Source organism: Schistocerca cancellata, chromosome 5 (assembly GCF_023864275.1).
Source record: "Schistocerca cancellata isolate TAMUIC-IGC-003103 chromosome 5, iqSchCanc2.1, whole genome shotgun sequence".
Taxonomy (NCBI): Eukaryota; Metazoa; Arthropoda; class Insecta; order Orthoptera; family Acrididae; genus Schistocerca; species Schistocerca cancellata.
The window spans coordinates 102,808,555-102,829,387 of record NC_064630.1 but is presented as its reverse complement, the minus strand read 5'-3'; the positions used below and the strand labels follow the sequence as shown (position 1 = coordinate 102,829,387).

General features: G+C 38.2%; 1 protein-coding gene across 1 annotated transcript in view; it reads right to left on the bottom strand.

The window, feature by feature from the left end:
• LOC126188176 (beta-mannosidase-like) overlaps window positions 1–20,833 on the bottom strand; it is a 317,638-nt gene that overhangs the window by 172,484 nt on the left and 124,321 nt on the right. The window contains exons 4-5 of the mRNA XM_049929697.1: window positions 18,690–18,889; window positions 11,123–11,381 (exon numbers count right to left, since the gene is read on the bottom strand). Of these exons, the coding sequence (XP_049785654.1) occupies window positions 11,123–11,381; window positions 18,690–18,889 (459 nt within the window). The remainder of the gene's footprint in view (window positions 1–11,122; window positions 11,382–18,689; window positions 18,890–20,833) is intronic.

The following is a 20,833-nucleotide window of genomic DNA, read 5'->3' as shown; positions in this document are numbered from 1 at the left end:
GTCAACTGCCCTGGCCAGCAAGATCTCCGGATCTGTCCCCCATTGAGCATGTTTGGGACTGGATGAAGCGTCGTCTCACACGGTCTGCACGTCCAGCACGAACGCTGGTCCAACTGAGGCACCAGGTGGAAATGGCATGGCAAGCCGTTCCACAGGACTACATCCAGCATCTCTACGATCGTCTCCATGGAAGAATAGCAGCCTGCATTGCTGCGAAAGGTGGATATACACTGTACTAGTGCCGACATTGTGCATGCTCTGTTGCCTGTGTCTATGTGCCTGTGGTTCTGTCAGTGTGATCATGTGATGTATCTGACCCCAGGAATGTGTCAATAAAGTTTCCCCTTCCTGGGACAATGAATTCACGGTGTTCTTATTTCAATTTCCAGGAGTGTACATACCATGAGGCTAAATGAGTAGATCTTTTTGCAATTTTGAAATGGGACAACGTTCATAATTGGTACAGCTAAGATTACGAATAGTATCTGAACATATCTGTGTGTATTACCTTATTAGTCCATTCTTTTCATAGCATTTAACTCTGTTTATTAATTTTTCATATGTGAACACTTTTTAATTGCACCTGACATAAATCCCATATAACTGACTTAGAATAGTTACTAAGGAGAATGTATCTCATGTGATGTAAAGGAGGTACTGAACAGCATATTTAGTACACAAAACAATGTTTCAGGATTTGATGTGAATGTTAGACAGGGAGTTACCTATCCGTTGGAGCATGTGATAAGAACTCTAAGGAGGAAACTGAAAGATGTGGGTGGATCCACTCCCCACTCTGCTGTACAGCTGTAGCCTGCTACACCAGTCGACTTCCGAGAGATCATGGGTGCTCGGTAAAGTACTCTGTTGACTGGATCTGTGTTGTGACTGATACCTGTGAATTGTTAGCTAAGACTGCTGAAGACAGGCTTATTCAGCATAAATTCATGTTTTTTCAAGTAGGGGGATTGAATTTCCAATGCATTATGTAACTTTAAATTACCATGTATTTTTTTTATCAATTGTAAATGCATCTTCTAGGTCTTTGTGTATGTAGATTAGTTTACATGGACAATTAGCAAATAGTGTGGAAGAAATCTACTAGTTAACAATATAACAAGATGTATACATGTCTGCTTTTCATTTTGGTCCTCAAGCTGCTGGATTGTGTCTTCATTCAAAGCTCAAAGCTATTTGTGTGTGTGTGTGTGTGTGTGTGTGTGTGTGTGTGTGTGTGTGTGTGTGTGTACTCAAGGAGAATGGAGAATGTACAACCATTGAACCATTGAATGAGGCTAGATGTTTCTTGCAATTACTCTTTGCATATGACTGAACTTACTGATATGATTATGAACTTCATTCATTTTGTTGTTTCAAAACTCTTTTGCTGGTTTGTACCTGGTGTGGTTTGGATTCATGGGTCGGTCCCCACATCATAAACTCAGGCCCTCATATTTTTCCATTAGTTTGTTCTTTCATGAGTCAACATATCCTTGAATATTGGTTTATGTGGCTGACTGATTCCTACTCATGATTGAGTATATTTGTCTAGTGTGTACCTATCGTTGTGAGTTTTCGAGTCGGATCACTTGTCATACACTTAGGCTCTGAAATTTTTTCTCTTCTCTTTTGAAGATTTTGAAGGTCTGATTGTATGGATATTAATGTACAATTTGTAATTCTAGTAATTTACATTGTCTTTGTATTTACTTCTATAGTTTGGTGGTGTAATGTTGTAGTTTTGACCTCGTATTATTTGTCTTGTGACAGTATGTTCTACATATCTGAAAATCTGAATACCATATCCTGATATATGTATAGATTATGATTTGTATAGTAAATATTTTTCTTATGTTTTCTGTTATATGTTATGTATCAGATACTTCTAAACATCTATCTGCTATCCTGGGCATCATTATGAACACCATTTGGCAAACCTTGTAGTCTGCCACAAAATATTGTAAACATCCTGTTTACAAATTTTGTGAGGGGGATATTGTAATGGGACTCCCTTCTCTAACATTAACTTTTTTTTATAGAAGTAGCTGATACCAGGATTAATCCCAAATCTGGCATAGGTGATTATTCTCAGCTGTTTCAAGGAAAGAATTTCATTTGATTTTGTATATGGTGTATTATATTTCAGGCTAAAATGTATAAAAAGAAATTAAGTAGTTACAATCCATACAGCTAAAATTATTCTTCTTGTAGAAATATTTGAAATTATGAAGTATCTGGCATATTTAAAATCACATTATTAATTGCACAGTCTAACACTAATTATTAAATTTATTTCTGAATTAATTTATAAAATAATGTTATAACTTGGTGATGATTCTTCTTTTGTCAAGAAAGTATGTAAACTCTTTCCCTTTGTAAGTTATTTGGAATATTGTGAGTATCACAGAATGTGTGAGTAGTGGTCATGCTTCTAATGAAAGTGCATGTGTTTTTTTAAATTTTGTCTACAACAATCTAATTGATGGTTTTATGAAAATGGAGATTGTGAAGTCAGTGTGGTATAGAAGAATGGGATAAAATAAAAAGATATTCATAGCAACAGAAAAAATTCCATCAGTTATTCAGTTCAACAAGAATATATAAAATCAAAACTGCAGCTGCATTGTAAAATGTGCCCCTACATGCAATATGCCAACAATAAGAAGTGAAAATGGAGATAAGTAAAAAGTTTTTCTCTTGTATATCTTACACCTCTCAAAGCTTTCAAAACTTGTCCAGAGACAGAGAATTTTAATAATGGTGTGTGGGAATGTAAGATTACAAGGCCGAGTGTGTTTTCACAACCATTTACACTTTGAGTGGGCTCATGAACTAAATGTTCAAAATAATTTTCTGAGAAAGCATTCAGTACAATTTCAGATGACATTTTATTCTTGCCGCTGGCCTTAAATATATAATTTTTCCAGCACATTGACGGTAGATCGAAGTCACCACTGACTATAATTGTATGAGTGGGGTACTCATTTAAAATGAGACTCAAGTTTTCTTTGAACTGTTCAGTAACTATAGCTTCTGAGTCAGGCGTCGGTAAAACAATCCAATTAATAGTTTTGTCTGATTGTCAAGTGTAACCTCTACCCATACTATTTCACAGGAACTTTCTACTTCAGTTTCACTACAAGGTGAACTACTCCTGACAGCAATAAATACTGCACCACCAACTGTATTTAATCTATCCTTCCTAAACACTGTTAGGTTGTTTGAAAAAATTTTGGCTGAACTTATTTCTGGCTTTAGCCTGCTTTCCATACCTATTACTATTTGAGCTTCAGTGCTTTCTATTAGGGCTTGGAGCTCTGGTTCTTTCCCAACACAGCTACGACAATTTACAACTACAATACTGATCTTTTCTACAACTACCTTACTGTGTTTTACCTGCCTCCTTTTAGACAGACACCGTTTCTGTGGTTTCCTGAGACGCTCTAACCTAAAAAACCACCCAGACCCTTCCACACAGCCCCCGCTACCCGTGTAGCCACTTCCTGTGTGTAATGGACTCATGTCTGTTTAAGCAGAACCTGGAAATACACCATCTGGTGTTGCAAGTCAAGGAATCGGCAGCCTACATGGTCGCAGAACTGCCTGAGCTTCTGATTCAGACCCTCCACTCGGCTCTGCACCAAAGCACCACAGCGGTTCCATCGACGATGCTGCAAATGGTGAGCTCCACCTTAATCTCACAATTTTCTGATACTACAATCAGATTAAAAGTTTTAGAACCAGGATGTAGGCTTAAAACACTGGAGGAATGTGTCAATATTTTCAGTGAGCAAAAGGCACAACAAAATATTATTTTATCTCTTTCATCAAGTATTACAGCTAAACATTCTATTTGGGGGACAAATGGTGTTTCAATAGTTACTCCTGGAAATGAGAACAACTGTGTTATCAGTTATTAACTTGTTAATGATAAGATCATATTCATCAAATTGAATTCTCCTCCATGTGTACTCAAGATCATTCAGATCTAGGCCCCTACTGCTGCAGCATCAGATTAGGAGATAGAGGAGTTCTAAACAACTAAAACAAGTCTTTAGTAAGAGTCCTAACAAAGAAGAGGCAATAATTCAAGGAGATTTCAATGCTAAAACTGGAGATAGTACCCAAGCCACATATTTCCAATCTGTGGTTGGACCTTTGGTCTCTATGGGAGAAATGTACAAGGCAGGCACTGTGTGGGTAATGATACGACTGGCTATAACACTATGTTCCAACATCACCCAAGATGATTGTACCCTTGGATAACAGGTGATGATAGATTTAGAAACAAGATTGTCTTCATCCTAGAGCAGAGTTGCTGGAAGACTTGGTCTTAGACTGTTAGAACTTCCATGGAGCTGACTGTGAAAATTATCGCAATCTGCTGTCCATGAAAATGCAGATTAAGTTCAAATCCATGAAGAAAAGTGGAGAAAGACACCTAAGTCTCACAAACAAGGAAGTTCTTTGACAGTTTAGTGAGCCCAAACTCCACAACATCAGTCTTGTTGAGAAAAAAAGAGCATCACAAAAACAGGACCAATTGAAGGAGGTAATTTCCTTGTCACTTTCAACATCAGAACAATCACAAAAGTGCAATACATCCATGGATATCACAGTCCATACTGGAATTAACTGATGAGAGAAGTGACCTGAAGAAAACTGGTATCCCAGAGTCAAGACAGATATAAGAACCTGTGCAGAGAAATACAGTGGAATTGCAGAAAGGACAGGTCACACTTTGTTAACAGTATCTGTAATGAGATAGAACAACATTATAATAACAGCCAAGTATGTGATCTCTTCAAGAAAATCAACAGTGTCACCAGTGAATTTAATCCTTGTACATGGGTGGTAGATGATGCGAATAGCAAACCTTATTGGGGACAAGGAAGACATCATTGTGAGGTGGAATCAGTACTGTGAAAAGTTGTATTGTAGAATGAACAGTGTCAGAATCTACACTCTTATGCAGCAAAATAGAAAAGGAAATTGAACATCTGAAGAACAATAAATCCCCTGGTCTAGACAGAATATCTGGAGAGATGATAAAAGAAGTGGGGCAGTAAGGTGTTGATGTGCTGCATTCATTGTGGGCGAGAACATAGGAAGCTGGGGAGTGTCCAGATCAATGTATGAAGCTATATATTCAGTCTCACGTGGCCACAGAATAAGCAGGTTTCACTAAAAGGTAAGGAACTCTTAATAGATTCTCAACATATGACAAATAATCAAGAAATCGTGAGTTCTGTGTTCCTGTTTTCACCTGCTTTCATGGCTGTAGGAAAGCCTTTGACTGTGTTGTCTGGGAAAAGCTGTGGCAGATGGTTGCAGAGTTCCACACTTGATAGCATTCATCAGAAGTCTATTCAATAATTACCCCATGGCTATGAAGAGAAGTGCTAGAACATCTTATGTCTTCAGTGGATCAAAAGATGGCAGACAGAGCTGTTCTCTGTCCCACATACTATACAACATCTGTGAAGAACATGTCTTAGGAATGCTGTTGATGGTTGGACTAAAGGCACGTCAAATAGTGACAGAACTACTAACAACCTCTGGTTTGCTGATGACACCACGCTTTTAGTTAGAAAGGAAGATAAACTTGCTGAGCTACTAACAAAATTAAGGACATTAGTCCATCATATAGATCAGACCTCAATCTCGGCAAGTCCAAACTCAGGATAAATGATTGACAAGCATAGATTCATCTAAAAGGTTAATTAAAGTAACCGGAAGTTGTGCATTCTTTCATCTATCTTGGGTCAACTATCCATGATGTGGGAAGCTGTGAAGATGAAATGAGAAGACAGATGACACTAGGGCAAGTGGCTGTGAAGAAGCTCACCAAGATCTAGCAGAACATATAGCAATAGTGAACATTACAAAGACCCTGCTTGTTGAAACACTCATGTTTTTTGCTTTCTTTTATGGTTGTGAAACATGGACCCTTAAGATTACAGACAAGTGGTGTATTGATGCATTTGAGGTGAATACTTTCCTTTAATCCAAAAGTATTTACAGTCTTGTGTCTTTATTTCTCAGTAATCATACAGTAACTTCAAACTTTAAAATAGTGTACATATATCACAATAAGTTTTTCCATTTGGCTTCAATGGAAGTCAGGCTTGTACGAATAAGAATGCTAATAAATATTTATATCATAAAAAACCACATGATAATACTGATTAGTATTAATATACTTTCACATTTATATTTAAGCAAAAGTTATTAGGAGTTTGTTTCAGTGTTCTTTTGAGTGCTGCTGATCAAAATAACACTCATAACGTATTGAGTAAGTGATGTAGGCTATGATATTTCCTGCTCTGAGGCCATTTCGTTATGGAATATAATCAAGGTGACCCTACGTTAACTGAGTGCTTAATAATTATTTCGTCTTTAACAGCTATGATTGGAGTTCTTTATGTTGAACCCAGTGACAGTTGCTTTGGGTTTATTTCTTAAATAACAGTACTGCAAATTGAAGATGAAAAATGCAAATGAAGCAGTCTGAGTGTGGTACCAGACAAAACTAAACAAGGTTAAAAAAAAACTATTAAAGCCTTGGAATATTTATATGGTTACTTATTTATTAGAGAATATGTAAGGAATTCCACAACTGATTTATTTAATTAACATCATTTATAAATATTTAATCATGTAGGATAAATATCACATTGATGCTATTGCAAAGTTATGCATGACTACATGAAAAAGAGAAGTAAACCCAGAAAAAGTAATGCAAAATGACCCATTCATGTTTCTTTAAACAAAATTGTTTCTTGGTGAACATGTAATTGACACTGGCATGGAAGAGTAAGGTCCTGAGATCACTTTTTGGAGCCTGTGGGCATGAAGATGGTGATGACCATTTCACAGAATCTATGAACATAACTATCTTCCAGTTTACCAGTGATGCACCCACAGCTATGATTTGAGTTCTTTATGTTGAACCCAGTGACAGTTGTTTATCATTATGGGTTTATTTCTTAAACAACAGTACTGTGTTGTAGACTGGAAGGGTGTCTGTCTTTGGGGTTGTTGCCTTTTCTCCTAAAGTCTCAACATTCCTGATCTCTTCTTTCCTTTTTTAGTTCACTCTTTTGGGTAATGGTTCTATTTTCCCTCTTCCATATTCAATAATCCTTGGAGAGACTCCTTTCTTTTCTGCATAAGTTTTTTCCAACACATCATTTTTTTTGGCAAAATTAACCAGGATTACAAATTCACAGTGAGAAATGTTTACATGGACGTACTGAATTAATTAGAAAGGTTGTGTTTTGTGTTAAACAGAAAAAAATTACCTCTTCAGTTGGAAGCAGAATAAGCCTCCCTGAACTACAAAAGATTCAGTTATAGCATGAATTTTCGTTTGTATTTTCTAAAATATGTTAAAGTTGTATGTATGCCCTCTGAAAAGAACTGACATTAGGTAAAGATTTACATCACTTTTTCATTTGTCCTTAAAATACATGTTGTTGTTGTTGTGGTTTTCAGTCCTGAGACTGGTTTGATGCAGCTCTCCATGCTACTCTATCCTGTGCAAGCTTTTTCATCTCCCAGTACTTACTGCAACCTACATCCTTCTGAATCTGCTTAGTGTACTCATCTCTTGGTCTCCCTCTGCGATTTTTACCCTCCACACTGCCCTCCAATGCTAAATTGGTGATCCTTTGATGCCTCAGAATATGTCCTATCAACTGATCCCTTCTTCTAGTCAAGTTGTGCCACAAATTTCTCTTCTCCCCAGTTCTATTCAATACCTCCTCATTAGTTAAGTGATCTAATCTTCAGCATTCTTCTGTAGCACCACATATTGAAAGCTTCTATTCTCTTCTTGTCTAAACTATTTATCATCCACGTTTCACTTCCATACATGGCTACACCCCATACAAATACTTTAAGAAATGACTTCCTGACATTTAAATCTATACTTGATGTTAACAAATTTCTCTTCTTCAGGAACGCTTTCCTTGTCAGTCTACATTTTATATCCCCTCTACTTCAACCATCATCAGTTATTTTGCTCCCCAAATAGCAAAACTCATTTACTACTTTAAGTGTCTCATTTCCTAATCTAATTCCCTCAGCATCACCAGACTTAATTTGACTACATTCCGTTATCCTCATTTTGCTTTTGTTGATGTTCATCTTATATCCTCCTTTCAAGACACTGTCCATTCCGTTCAACTGCTCTTCCAAGTCCTTTGCTGTCTCTGACAGAATTACAATGTCATCGGCAAACCTCAAAGTTTTTATTTCTTCTCCATGGATTTTAATACCTACACCAAATTTTTCTTTTATTTCATTTACTGCTTTATATATTTACCATGTAACATATTGTTGTGTGCACTGTATTATGCAGATTTTAGCAGTGTCATGTTAATGAAGGGAGGACTGAAAAGTGTATGATTTAAATTATGCTTAATGATGTGCTAACAACTAGGTTAGAATAAGAAGATGTTGTCAGAATCCATAGCATTGTAAGTTCACGCCAGCTTTGGATAACCTAGTATAAGCTCTACAATGCGTAATTCTATGGTAACAGATATTAACCACAATAAGATACTGGTAAGTCAGTAATAACAATTACCAATGATAACTGTCTAAGGTGGTGCAAGTAAGTATTTAAATAGTAGACAAAGGTACAATAAGCAACTATTTAGGAGTTGGTCTCAAAATAAATGTACCATACAGAAGAGAGAGAGAGAGAGAGAGAGAGAGAGAGAGAGAGAGATGTGTGAAGTGGGAAACAGGATGATATGCCCTAATATATGTGGTATGAAAGGGACAGAGTAAGTGAACCAAAGAAAGTTGATCTATGCCTCTAATGAGAAAATTGAGAAATGTATACAGGGACACCACAGCTGTGGAAAAAAAAAAAATAATTTGATGCAAGAAGTCTTTCTGAGGAAAGAAATGTTGTAACTAGTTTCTGCAGTGGTAGAACACATAAGATTTAAGACTTACTCCAAAGTTATGGAAATTTACCTGAGTTGTAGTACCCTGTTAAGTATAGTGGAATAAGGAATTATTGAAAGTGGAAATAGTGATTTGTATGCTCTCAATAATGAAAGCTTATGAGATAAAAGAATCATGGTACAGTATACAAAACTAAAAGGTTACTATGCACTCAAAAATATAACTCCAGCTATATTGTTCAAAAGAGATAAAATTAATACAAAATACATAGAGCAGCCACAACCAGCTGAGCTGGAGTATGAGCTACTTAATGTAAGGAACTTTTCTCTTACATTTAGGATGAGAAAAAGACTTGATAAAATGGTGCTGTAGTTGACTGGATAAAAATAGTATCAAGTCAATTAAAAAAAACCACATATGAATAAGTGAAATGTAAATATAGTCTTTATTAAGAAAAAGTTGAGTGACTATGTAATGGCGCTATGGAGGAGAAATTACACTGAATATTGCACATAAACAAAGCAAAATACATATCTGGATATAAGGGTAAAATGTAAATGTAACTCAAATTAAGAATCTATGGTGCCTATGTATCTCACTGTCTTATGGAGACCGGAAAGCTCTTATTATTATACTAATAATCTAAGTCTGAAAGTGTTGTGACATAATAGCCACAAAAACCTAATATTATAGTCTCAAGGAATCGGGAGAGACATTACATAAGATAACTGTACTTAGTAAATAAATCACTTATATGTAGCACTAAATATGTAACTGTTTAACACCTTGGAGACCAAGTCCTAGCATAGCTCATGCTACAAATTTGTGTTAGAAAGACTGCACCCGATTTTAGGTTAGATTGTGAGTTTCTGAATGAGTGGGCCACTTATCGCAAAAAACTGGTTTCATTTCATATGAGAACAATGTACAGATGTCTCATGGCCTGCCCCTTTCTTGTGCTGCCTTCTGTTGTCAACTTCTAGAATTATTTTGAAAGACATGTTAGCAAAATTTAACAGCTGCTGTTGTGAATGGCTGAGCCAATAAAATCACACTGACATAATTTCATGTGTGAACCCATTAGGCTTCACAGTTTGCTGTAACTTAGCCACAAATACATCATATTTGTTGAGTGAGCAAGTAATTTTGGAAGTGCAAGAGGAAGAAACTGATCAATAACTCACCTCACACTTTTTTATTGAGAGGATAATCATAGTGTCTGTCACCATTATTTTAAAATTTGTATTATATCAAAGGCCTAAGTAAATATGAGAAATAAATCTTGAATTCAGGCCCTTTTTAGTGTGTATTACTCTTGAAGATACATCAATTACATATGTGCCACTAACACTTTAAATAATGGCATAAATGACCCGTTTCCTAGGTCCAATATTCTTCTAAGTGGCCAGTCTCCAAAGTGATAAGCCTATGTAACCTGCTGTATGATCATGCATCTGAGAGGAGGAATATGTGATATTATGTAGCACTTCAGAAGAGTGATATGTAACTATACATCCACTTTGCTCACAATTGATGCCCATGAACTATAAGAGATGTAATGATTTAATATTTAAGAGAAGGCAGCTGTTGTATGGTTCTGTTGTATATTTTTGCATGTGGTGAGTATACCAAAGGACACCAGAAGCCTTCAGGGTGTTGTGGCGATTGCAGTCACTCAATGAGATGAGGTACCTGCATAGGCATTTGTGCATGTTTCATGCATCATTGTACAGGCTAGAGTAGCTTGTAACATTGCTGGAAATTATCTACAAAGGAACAATGAAGCTTGTAAAATTTGAATCACTTCATTTGTGTGTCAGATCTGTAGGGAAATAGACATGTCATGTTTCTGTATTGAGAAAGTTTCATGCAGAAAAATTTAATGTATCATTATTTGAGAATACATGGAGAATATTGCTGAAGAAACTCTTCATATTTTTTATGAGAATTTAATGTTGAAGAATTTTATTAGCATTATTTAAGAATACAGAAGAAACAAAATCCAAAAGGTCCGCACAGTCACCATCAAATGTAAACCTCAGGTACAAATCAATATGCCGAAAAATAAGTGTGTTCAAAGTAAGGAACCAGGAACATTGCATTCTCTCTCTCTCTCTCTCTCTCACACACACACACACACACAAATAGATAAACCACCTCAAACTTTCTACTGAAAAGAGATATATGTTCATATACTGACCTCTGGATAATACCATGTGACTTCAAACTGAGGATCAACCAATTGGTCTGATGTTATTTTCATCGTCTTTGCTTGATTTCTGTTATTTCCTCCTGGAAGTGTACTTATTCCTATTGTTAACTGATCACACATAGTATCATAAGGAGAAATCTCCACATGCTGAGTTACCTCGTACACCTGGCTTGTTTCATTAAACAGCACAGAAACATAGTAATTCTTGATGTAACCATTATTTGCAGCAAGCAGCTCTACATTTTTCCTGGAAATTTAAACAGGTAGTATTAAATTCTTATTTACATTTACACTTACAAGAATGAGGAGCAATCTTAAGGATGACTACATGGATTAAAGAATTTGAAATAAGAAATAATTTTGTTTCCAACATGCCTTGTTTCTGAGGAAGATGTAATAAGCCATAGCAGATGTATATCTCAGAAAGATCAGCATATATTTGTTGTGTCATTGACAATGGACACAATTGGAGCTGGTGCACTGAAACAGTTAGTGACTGATGCCATTGGCGGCACTTCGAAGTTCACTGCCAACCACAAGCGAGGCCCAATCAGCAAACTCTATGTCACCATCTATAAGGTGGACTATTACATCATGATAAGTGGTGGCCACAGGCAGCAACGTATGGTTTATGTTTGGCATTAGCATACGACAGTTCTAGTCCAGAGTTGCAGGGTTGCAGTTTGTAGTGGAGATCAGCCTGTGAGGCTTAGTCTAAGGCTGGTGTCACCTATAGCCTTCACATAGGACTAATATTTACTACAGTGACTGACAGTGTAGCATCCAGGATGGACATAGTCTAGTTGACACTGTATTCAATAATGAAGGCCTTGACAGACCACTGCTTAGCTGTATCTATCTGCAAGTGCATCCAACAAGATGCTGTACAATGTAAGTATTGCAGAACAATAAAGTATATATTTGTGTGAGACTAATTTGTTTGCACTGTCACAGTTCCTCCATCTGCCTTGGAGCTCCTAAAGCTAACACAGCATGTGTGAGGCATTATACTCAGATGACCTGTACACAACAAATTTGTATAACTGATAATATGAATAATTTTGAATGATGCAAAGTATGTATATTTACTTATGGCAACTTCAGTGAAATCCATCATTTGTATTGGCTGTTGCACAAAACTACTTTTGTCACTATAAAGGAATAGACAACTGCTTCCTTCCTTTCACTTTCATCAACTGATATTTTGTTTTCATCGTAACTTCATTTGAGACACAGTAGAATGCAGATGTGCTGTGTGTTCCAGCTTCTAACACTGTTGACAAGTTCTGTGTCATCTATCATATTTTTTGGCTATAAGACACTATAGACTATAAGATGTACCTTAATTTTTAAGCAATTAAAAACATTTTTACCATTTTTATTAATAGATTACAAAGCCAGACTAATAAAAAATTCTTAGTTCATAAAACTGAACTGACTTTTAAAATCCCTGAGAATCACCAACTGAACTTTCTTCTTCTTCTTCCTCTTCACTGTCATTGTTGTCTTCTTCATATATAAGATGGTCTTCACTGCCATTGAGAGTCTTACTTAAGATATTCTTCTTGAAAGATTTAAAAATAATGTCTTCTCCCACTCTAGGCCACAATTTTTTTTATCCACTAACACACTTGTTTGATTGTATGTCGTATTAACGCTCAGTTCAGCATGAATCCATTTTGGGTTTCATCCATCAACCATCTGTTCCAATTCTCCTTCATACACACTTTAAATGGTTCATTTATTGACACATCAAGAGGTTGCAGTTGTGAAGTAAGTTCTCATGTAATAACAGCAAGCTCTGTGTTTCCCTGTCTCAGTTTCTTGTTCACAGAATTTTTCAAATGACTTCTAAACTGATCTAGCACAAGAAGAGAACTCCTCTTCAATAAAGCACCTTTCCTTCTCTCCCACACTCTGTAAACCCATAATTTCATACCAGCCTTGTCCATCAAACCCTTGTATGTACATGAACAACAACACCCAGGAGTATTTCAGAAGCCTTTGGCATTGTTTTGTGCTTGAAAATAATTGCTGGATTAAGTTTAGCACTGTTAGCACAACATGAAAGGACAACAATGTAGTGCATTTTTTCATCTCCACTTGTTTTTATAGTTACAGCTCTAGCATCTTTCATGGCTTCAGTTCTGTTACTTGGCACATCAAATGTCAGAGGAGTTTCATACATATTCATTATTTGGCTTAGTTCCATATTGGTTTTCTTTCAATATTGAATAATAAATCAATGGATAATATTTTGTCTTCATACTCTTGTGGAATTTTCTTAGATATTTTGGTTTTGGTTTGCATGCTAAGTCCATGATACTTCAGAAACTTGTAGCACCAACCAACTCCACCCTTAAATCTGTTGAGTTCCACTGTAGCACTAGCTTACAAACATGTATTTGATTAATTTTGGTATTAATTCCAATGGCATGATGGCAGGAGGGGACTGGAGCAACAGGGTTGGGGATAAGGATAAGGGGACTAGGCAGTGGCAACAACAGCCAGTGACAGGCCAAGTGACTCAAATACCTGGTGCACTATGATGGCAGTGGCATTGATGTCTGTATGGTTCCACACAAGAAACACTTTAAAGATCACTGCAGGAAATGAGAATTCCAGATGTGAATTAAATGCTTGTCCAGCATGATGTGGGGTGCTACAGGAGCTGGGTGGGCCTCATGTTGGAATAGTGTCCAGGAGTGCTGCATTTTGAATGACACCATTTATGTGATGAGGCGCTCTTTCAATTTACTGTACTTGTTGAACTGCAGAGGGCTAGGGATGGTGTTGTGAGTTTCTGCCATGGCAGCAGACTCGAGCTTGGCGATAGTAAGGGTGAAGTTTGTTGTGTCACTCATAATTCTGGACCTGGCAAAGATCACCTTGACAGAGAAGAACCATCGACACAGGTCACAGGTGTCAATGGTGAGGAGATGGGTAGAAGCTCTGTTTAACAGATAGGTTGATGATGTGACTGAGGCATAGAGGCACTCAAGAGCTGTGCAAGCTGCCTGAGCCAGTGATTTGGATGAAAAACATTCTGATGTGGATGACATTTCAGGTGTCTGCTCAGTGGAATGTTTCCTTGATGTAGGCTGCATATCATGCATTTTTAGGATGAATCTGACTGGGACGGAGAGTGGAAACAATGAGTAAAATCTGGATGAAGCTTATGGAGCAACACAGAGGTGCACAAAAGACAACCTAACAGGGAATGTGCACTGAATGGAGGAATATTTTGGCAGCACTAACTTTTTATTAAGGTAGAGGTCACTGTATGACATATAACAATAACAAAAGGGGCATGTTCAATACAGACACAATTTAGGTGTGATCACACTGTGAAAATTCTCAGTTTATCAGTGCCAGTACGGGAATGAACACATGCTTAACGTTTGTAGGTCTTCTCTTGAATTACACAAAGTCCAAAAGTCCAACATGGACACATAAAGTTCATCACTAGCAAAGGCCAAGGGTAGCTGCAAATAAAATTAAGGGGGAAACTCACAATACACTGTTGCACATAAAATGAGATGCAAAGCTGTGTGCTAATTTTAGGGGACAGACCACGTGGGTTCTCAGTACTGGAACAAAGCAGTTCAACATACAAGGTGTTTATGTGTGCTACCAAACATGGGATTTATGTCCTCCAGAAACTGATAGGTGACTCCCCAAAGCATTGTAAGGAAACTGAAAGGAAAATGGCATGGGAGTCATGAACCACTGGATTGCTCCTCCTCAGGATGCTATTGCACTTGATAGCTACCTGCCCCATGTGATGGCTCAAGGTCAACTCATCCAATTTGTTCTCGAATATACAGCACACAGGTCTCCCTGGGTCCTCACTGAGAGTACTGGTCCAAAACGAAAGCACTTTTTCACACACAGAAGCACAGGCTTACAATCACTAGCATTGGTTCACAAACACTAGCACTGGTTCACAAATACCAGCTCTGGTTCACATTGAAAGGCAGAGCATTTGCACATATATTGCATCAACCTTTTGTCACTTGCACTTGCCGAAGAATGCCTAGCTCACAAGTGGATGGGAATTCTGGATGAAAGATGGTAGGCAGCCTGTGGTAGAGGTGAAAAGAAATTTCAGTTTGCAGGTGTCCAATGCTGATGCTTCGAGAGCATGTAGGTGTGAATGCAAGAGAAAATCATCTGCTAGAGCAAACAGAGGGACTCATAAAATTTATAAATGAGGTAGTTATCTGTTTGTGTATAATCATCCTGCTTAATAAGGACACCCTCAAAGTGGTCAGGATGGTGATATGGTGATTTTTTTTTTTTTGGGGGGGGGGGGGGGGGCGTATGGGTTTCCTAACTATCTGTTAAAGGTAGTTTTCAGAGATGGAATGTTGTTATGTTTTGCAGGATGTCTGGTTGCACACTCTACTAACAATAGATTGTTGGCTGTTTAAAATTTCCTCCAATGGTTACAGTATGATTGGGAAATATATGTACTAGGAAACTGAGATTTCTCCAAAGTCTTTGGTTACATCTGGAGGTGAACCAGGAGATTAATAGAAGGATACAATTATAAGGTTATGCCCATCCCTGATACAAGTCTTGTCTGAACAGTCATACATGCAGCTTCAGTTCCTATTTCAGTAGATATGAAATCCTTTTCTACTGCAACATATACACCACCTCCATTTACCATTAGTCAATCCTTTCAATAAATTAAATTTTGACTAATTGTCTCACTATCACCAATTTTGAGTTTTAATAAACTTTCTGTACTAGTATTATATGAGCTCCACTGCTTTTTAGGAGAACTTCAAGTTATGGGACTTTGATGCACATGCCTCAGCAGCTAACGAATAGGAATTGAATACTCTCATCTATGGGGTTCATGTGGGGGCGGGGGTGGGGTTAGGATGGGGATGGCACACCTCTTTCAATTTTACCCATAATTCCGGGTCTGATACAGCTACTGTTATCTGAATTGGATGGTGAGTTGCCTATTCTAAAAAGCCCTTGTGTGCAGCCGACACAAAGTCATTTATCTCGGTATCAGCCTCTGATGTGCAGTGCACACAGGACCCTACACTTCTCAACTTCATGGTTCAAAGCTAGGAAGTTGCAGCCTAGCTTGTCACAGAACCTTCAAAGGCTCTGGTTCAAGTCTTCCAATCGATGAAATAGGAGGCTGTGATCAGTTCTGATCCTGCCTTTTGCAGGCAGTGCACTATCAATTGAATTATGGCACCTGTGGAAGTCCTGACTGGCTTGGAGTTTCAACTTGTCATTCATTTCCATCTGTTCCTTCTTTATAGTGTGTGCTCTGCTAGAGATGAAAAATGTCACCTCTTTAACACCATTAAGGTTGTGTTTAAGTCAAACTCCTTGCTGAATCTTTTTGAACACAGGTGATGGTCCAGAAACAAACATGGAGACTCTGTAGTTTATATATGTGTGCTGGTGAATGAGTGACATGTCTAACCTTTCAGACAATGTGTAAATTGTTTACAAATAGTATAATTAGTATTGTTTCTAGAATGAGATTCTCATTCTGGAGCGGAGTGTGCGCTGATATGAAACTTCCTGGCAGATTAAAACTGTGTGCCCGACTGAGACTCAAACTCGGAACCTTTGCCTTTCACGGGCAAGTGCTCTACCATCTGAGCTGTGTGTACCGGGCGTGAGTCGTGCTTCGGTAGCTCAGATGATAGAGCACTTGCCCGCGAAAGGCAAAGGTCCCGAGTTCGAGTCTCGGTCGGGCACACAGTTTTAATCTGCCAGGAAGTTTCATATCAGTGCACACTCCGCTGCAGAGTGAGAATCTCATTCTGGAAACATCTCCCAGGCTGTGGCTAAGCCATGTCTCCGCAGTATCCTTTCTTTCAGGAGTGCTAGTTCTGCAAGGTTTGCAGAAGAGCTTCTGTAAAGTTTGGAAGGTAGGAGACGAGATACTGGCAGAAGTAAAGCTGTGAGTACTGGGTGTGAGTCGTGCTTCAGTAGCTCAGATGGTAGAGCACTTGCCCGTGAAAGGCAAAGGTCCCGAGTTCGAGTCTCGGTCGGGCACACAGTTTTAATCTGCCAGGAAGTTTCAGTATTGTTTCTTTTTGTGAAGATGAAGGAATACCTCCTGATTAGTTATATGATATAACCATTTAATCTACAACATTCTTCAGTGGTGCCACATTTCCAGAGCTTCTGTTCTCTTCTTGTCTGAACAGTTTATCATCCATGTTTAACTTCTGTACAAGATACACTCTTGACAAATACCTTCAGAAAAGACTTCCTAATATTTAAAATTATATCTGTTGTTAACAAAATTCAGAAATGCTTATCAACACATGTGACAGAGGAAGCACCAACTTGTCAGCAGCTGAGGCAGAAGCAAATACATCAAGATAGATGGACTTGTGAACAGGAAAATACATGTGATCGGAGGCTTTTCCAGTGTTTGTGTTGTTTCCAGGGCTCTCAGGTGTCCAGCCGGATGTGATCGTGCAAGTCCCATAATATTCCATCAGAACCACCTGATGATGGTAGAAAGGTTATTCGCCGAAATATCGTGGGACTTCAACGATCGCATCCGGCTGGACACTCGAGAGCCCTGGAAACTGAAAAATAAATATTGAATTTCAGAGCTGATGATTTATGAATAGTTGAACCATTAAGAGGAAAGAAAACACACTAGCTCAACAAATGTGACAGGTTTTACATGTACTAGTCTCTAGTCCTTAGTTTCCATTTCAAGTTTTAATTTCTTCTGATGAAGGAGCTACCTTCAAGTCACTCTGTTCATGTGTCTGACAGCCTTTCTGTAAATGTACATACCAAAGTAACTGTTAAATAGTAGTAAATGTCCTACTTCAGTACTTCAATAACAGATATTTTATCTTTAATTTTGTATCGTATGCTAAATTAGAAATAAGACAAGTTCGTATTATTGTAAGACATCCATTTACTGTAGACTAGATTTATCTAAAATTAGTACATACACAGAAAAAACTGTGCAAGTAGGAGATGGCAGGCAGAAAATTCTGATAAAATTACAATGGTAGCTAGTCAAGCAACCAATAATTAAAATATAATCATGTCAGAGAATTATCAAAATGGGTTGCATTGTTATCCATGCAAATTTTCTGTTGTGCATGAGTGAAAATTTAGAGATCAACATGAAGACTTTCAGCAGTGCTGGTGGTGTTGGGCAACTGAATCTTAAATTTTTTATTTATTCAGACGAGACCTGATTGCGGCTATCCATGTATGTGAACTCACAGAACAAGTACCATTAATCACCAAAAAAATTTTAACAGCTGTAGCATAATGTTAAGATTGGGCCAATTTTACTTTGGCTACTCTGTGTAACATGTTGCTAACAGTAGTATGATTGTATACATATAAAGGTGACACTGGAGGTAAGCACACATTTTGTAATTCTAAAATCAGTCACTGTAAACACGCATGAACAGACGCATGCATGCATGCTGCATGCACGCACGCACACACACACACACACACACACACACACACACACACACACACACACACACACACACACACACATGAGAGAAATTAACTTGCTTACCATATGCTGACTGATGGGAAAGCAGGTCCCCAATCCCAAGAGAAAGATGACTGCATTTTACGCAAGAAATTTACATGGCATTCTCCATGATATTCATCTGGTACACACTCAGGTGGTACAATATAATCTTCTGCCGTAAAACGTTCCAAGGCTGATATCACTGCAGACTGAAATCTCACTTCAAGAATGTTTTCTCCCTCCTGTAGTCAGAAGACAGTCCTTATTACCAAATTCAAAATTTTAGACTGATATTATTAAGTGCTCATCAGTGGTAGCAACAGTTCATGAAGAGACATTTGTGGGAATTAGATTTATTAGAAATTTTAGTCAATAAATATATAATACTGTGAAATCATTCACTCAGATTCTGGGAGGGGGGAGTATTAGTAGTAGTAGTAGTAGTAGTAGTAGTAGTAGTAGAAGAAGAAGAAGAAGAAGAAGAGAGAGGGGCAGAGGGGGAGAATAGCAGTATGGAATTAAAATAGAACCTAAAATCTATTTCTAGCTCAAATGTCTTTTGGAATTTACTGCGTTTTTTTATATGTATATTTCGCAGAATTAAACAAAAGTGCAAGGAGGAAAGAATGAAAATTTCCTTAACTGTGAACACAGAACAACAATGATGGAATCCTAAGTAGCTGAAAAAAAGTGGAAATGTGTAAGGGCTCTTTGAAATTAGAGCAAAAGAATTTATGAGGGTTGACTGAAAAGTAATGCCTCCACCTCGGTAACTCTTCAACAGTTGGTAGCATTGGTACACGGCAGGTACTAGCTTGTTCCATAGCCTCTTCTCTAGAGCTCCAGTTAGTGGGAAGTCTTAGCATTTAACGGTTGTGTTGTTACGGTGTAAAGTATGCAACCCTGCATAGACGGCCAGTCAATGTGACAGCAGAAGGTGTCACTCCAAAGGAGATTCATCAGGAAATGAAAGCAGTTTATGATGATTGTGTTGATGTGAGTACCATGCATCATTGGGAGAGTAAGTTTAAAGATGTTGAGGCAGGAAAATCTGACCTGTGTGACAAACAAAGAGTTGGATGTCCTGTGACAGCAACCGAACAGTGACAGTGTTAATGAACTACACCACACTCATTTTCATTCTAATGCCTCAGTGTGTATTGACATTCCATGTGCAATGTACCAAATTATAGACACCCTCCAGAGTACAGCAACTGCTGACAATTGCCGCCATATATGATTGCCTTCCATTGCAGAGAACCAGTATTTATGGGTTACTGTGGAAAAATCCATCCTACAAGTGACCTTCCTGTGCCAGACCATTTTTTCCACAGCCTAAGTCTGAACTTTACTTTCCGTGCAATAACATACATCATCTGGGTGATGTCACACTTGTTACGGCCACGCTGCAACCTGTATCACGTCATCACAATGATGTCACATCAACAACAGCGTTGCTGTGCTCCATGCTATGCCTGCCACGTGATGTCACTCAACAAGCAGGCACACCATGTCTAATTGCAACCGCGCAGGGTTTTCAAACCTCATGATCACAGCATATCAATATGGTAAGCCTGACCTCAACTATGACCCATGCACTGCGGGAGCACAAAGAGTACCTACAACAGTCGCCGTGTTGGGTGACCTACACTGATGCACCATCCACCATGATTGCCAGCAACCAGAACTGTCCACCATACCACATTCCTTGGTACGCCACTACTACGCTGTCCTTCATGATGCCAAAGCATCAGCCATGACACGTGCTGCATCCCGTGTTAATCAATCATGACACCTGCATTACTGACACATCAACAGTGATTACCCCACCATGATGCCAGCTGCTGCCTCTATCAGCACCACCAAATGGTGCTCATGAAACCACACAATTTACTTCATGTGATTGCAACAACTTCATACTGGTCCCATCTCCTCGCCACCAAGCAGATTATCACTGGCCACACACCAAGTTAGATTTGCCGCTGCTACAAGTAGATTTCCCACAAGTATGGTTCGTACTCTGTGAGTGCATGCTGCAGTCGGCCAGGATCATAGACGACCATGGCAAGATTTTGGTGCTTTTGAACACCTTCACACCAACACCAATCTTACCACTGACCTCCTATTGCATGCACAAACCACTGGCAGATACAAGACAGAAATATGCTCATACCACAGTGCCTGTC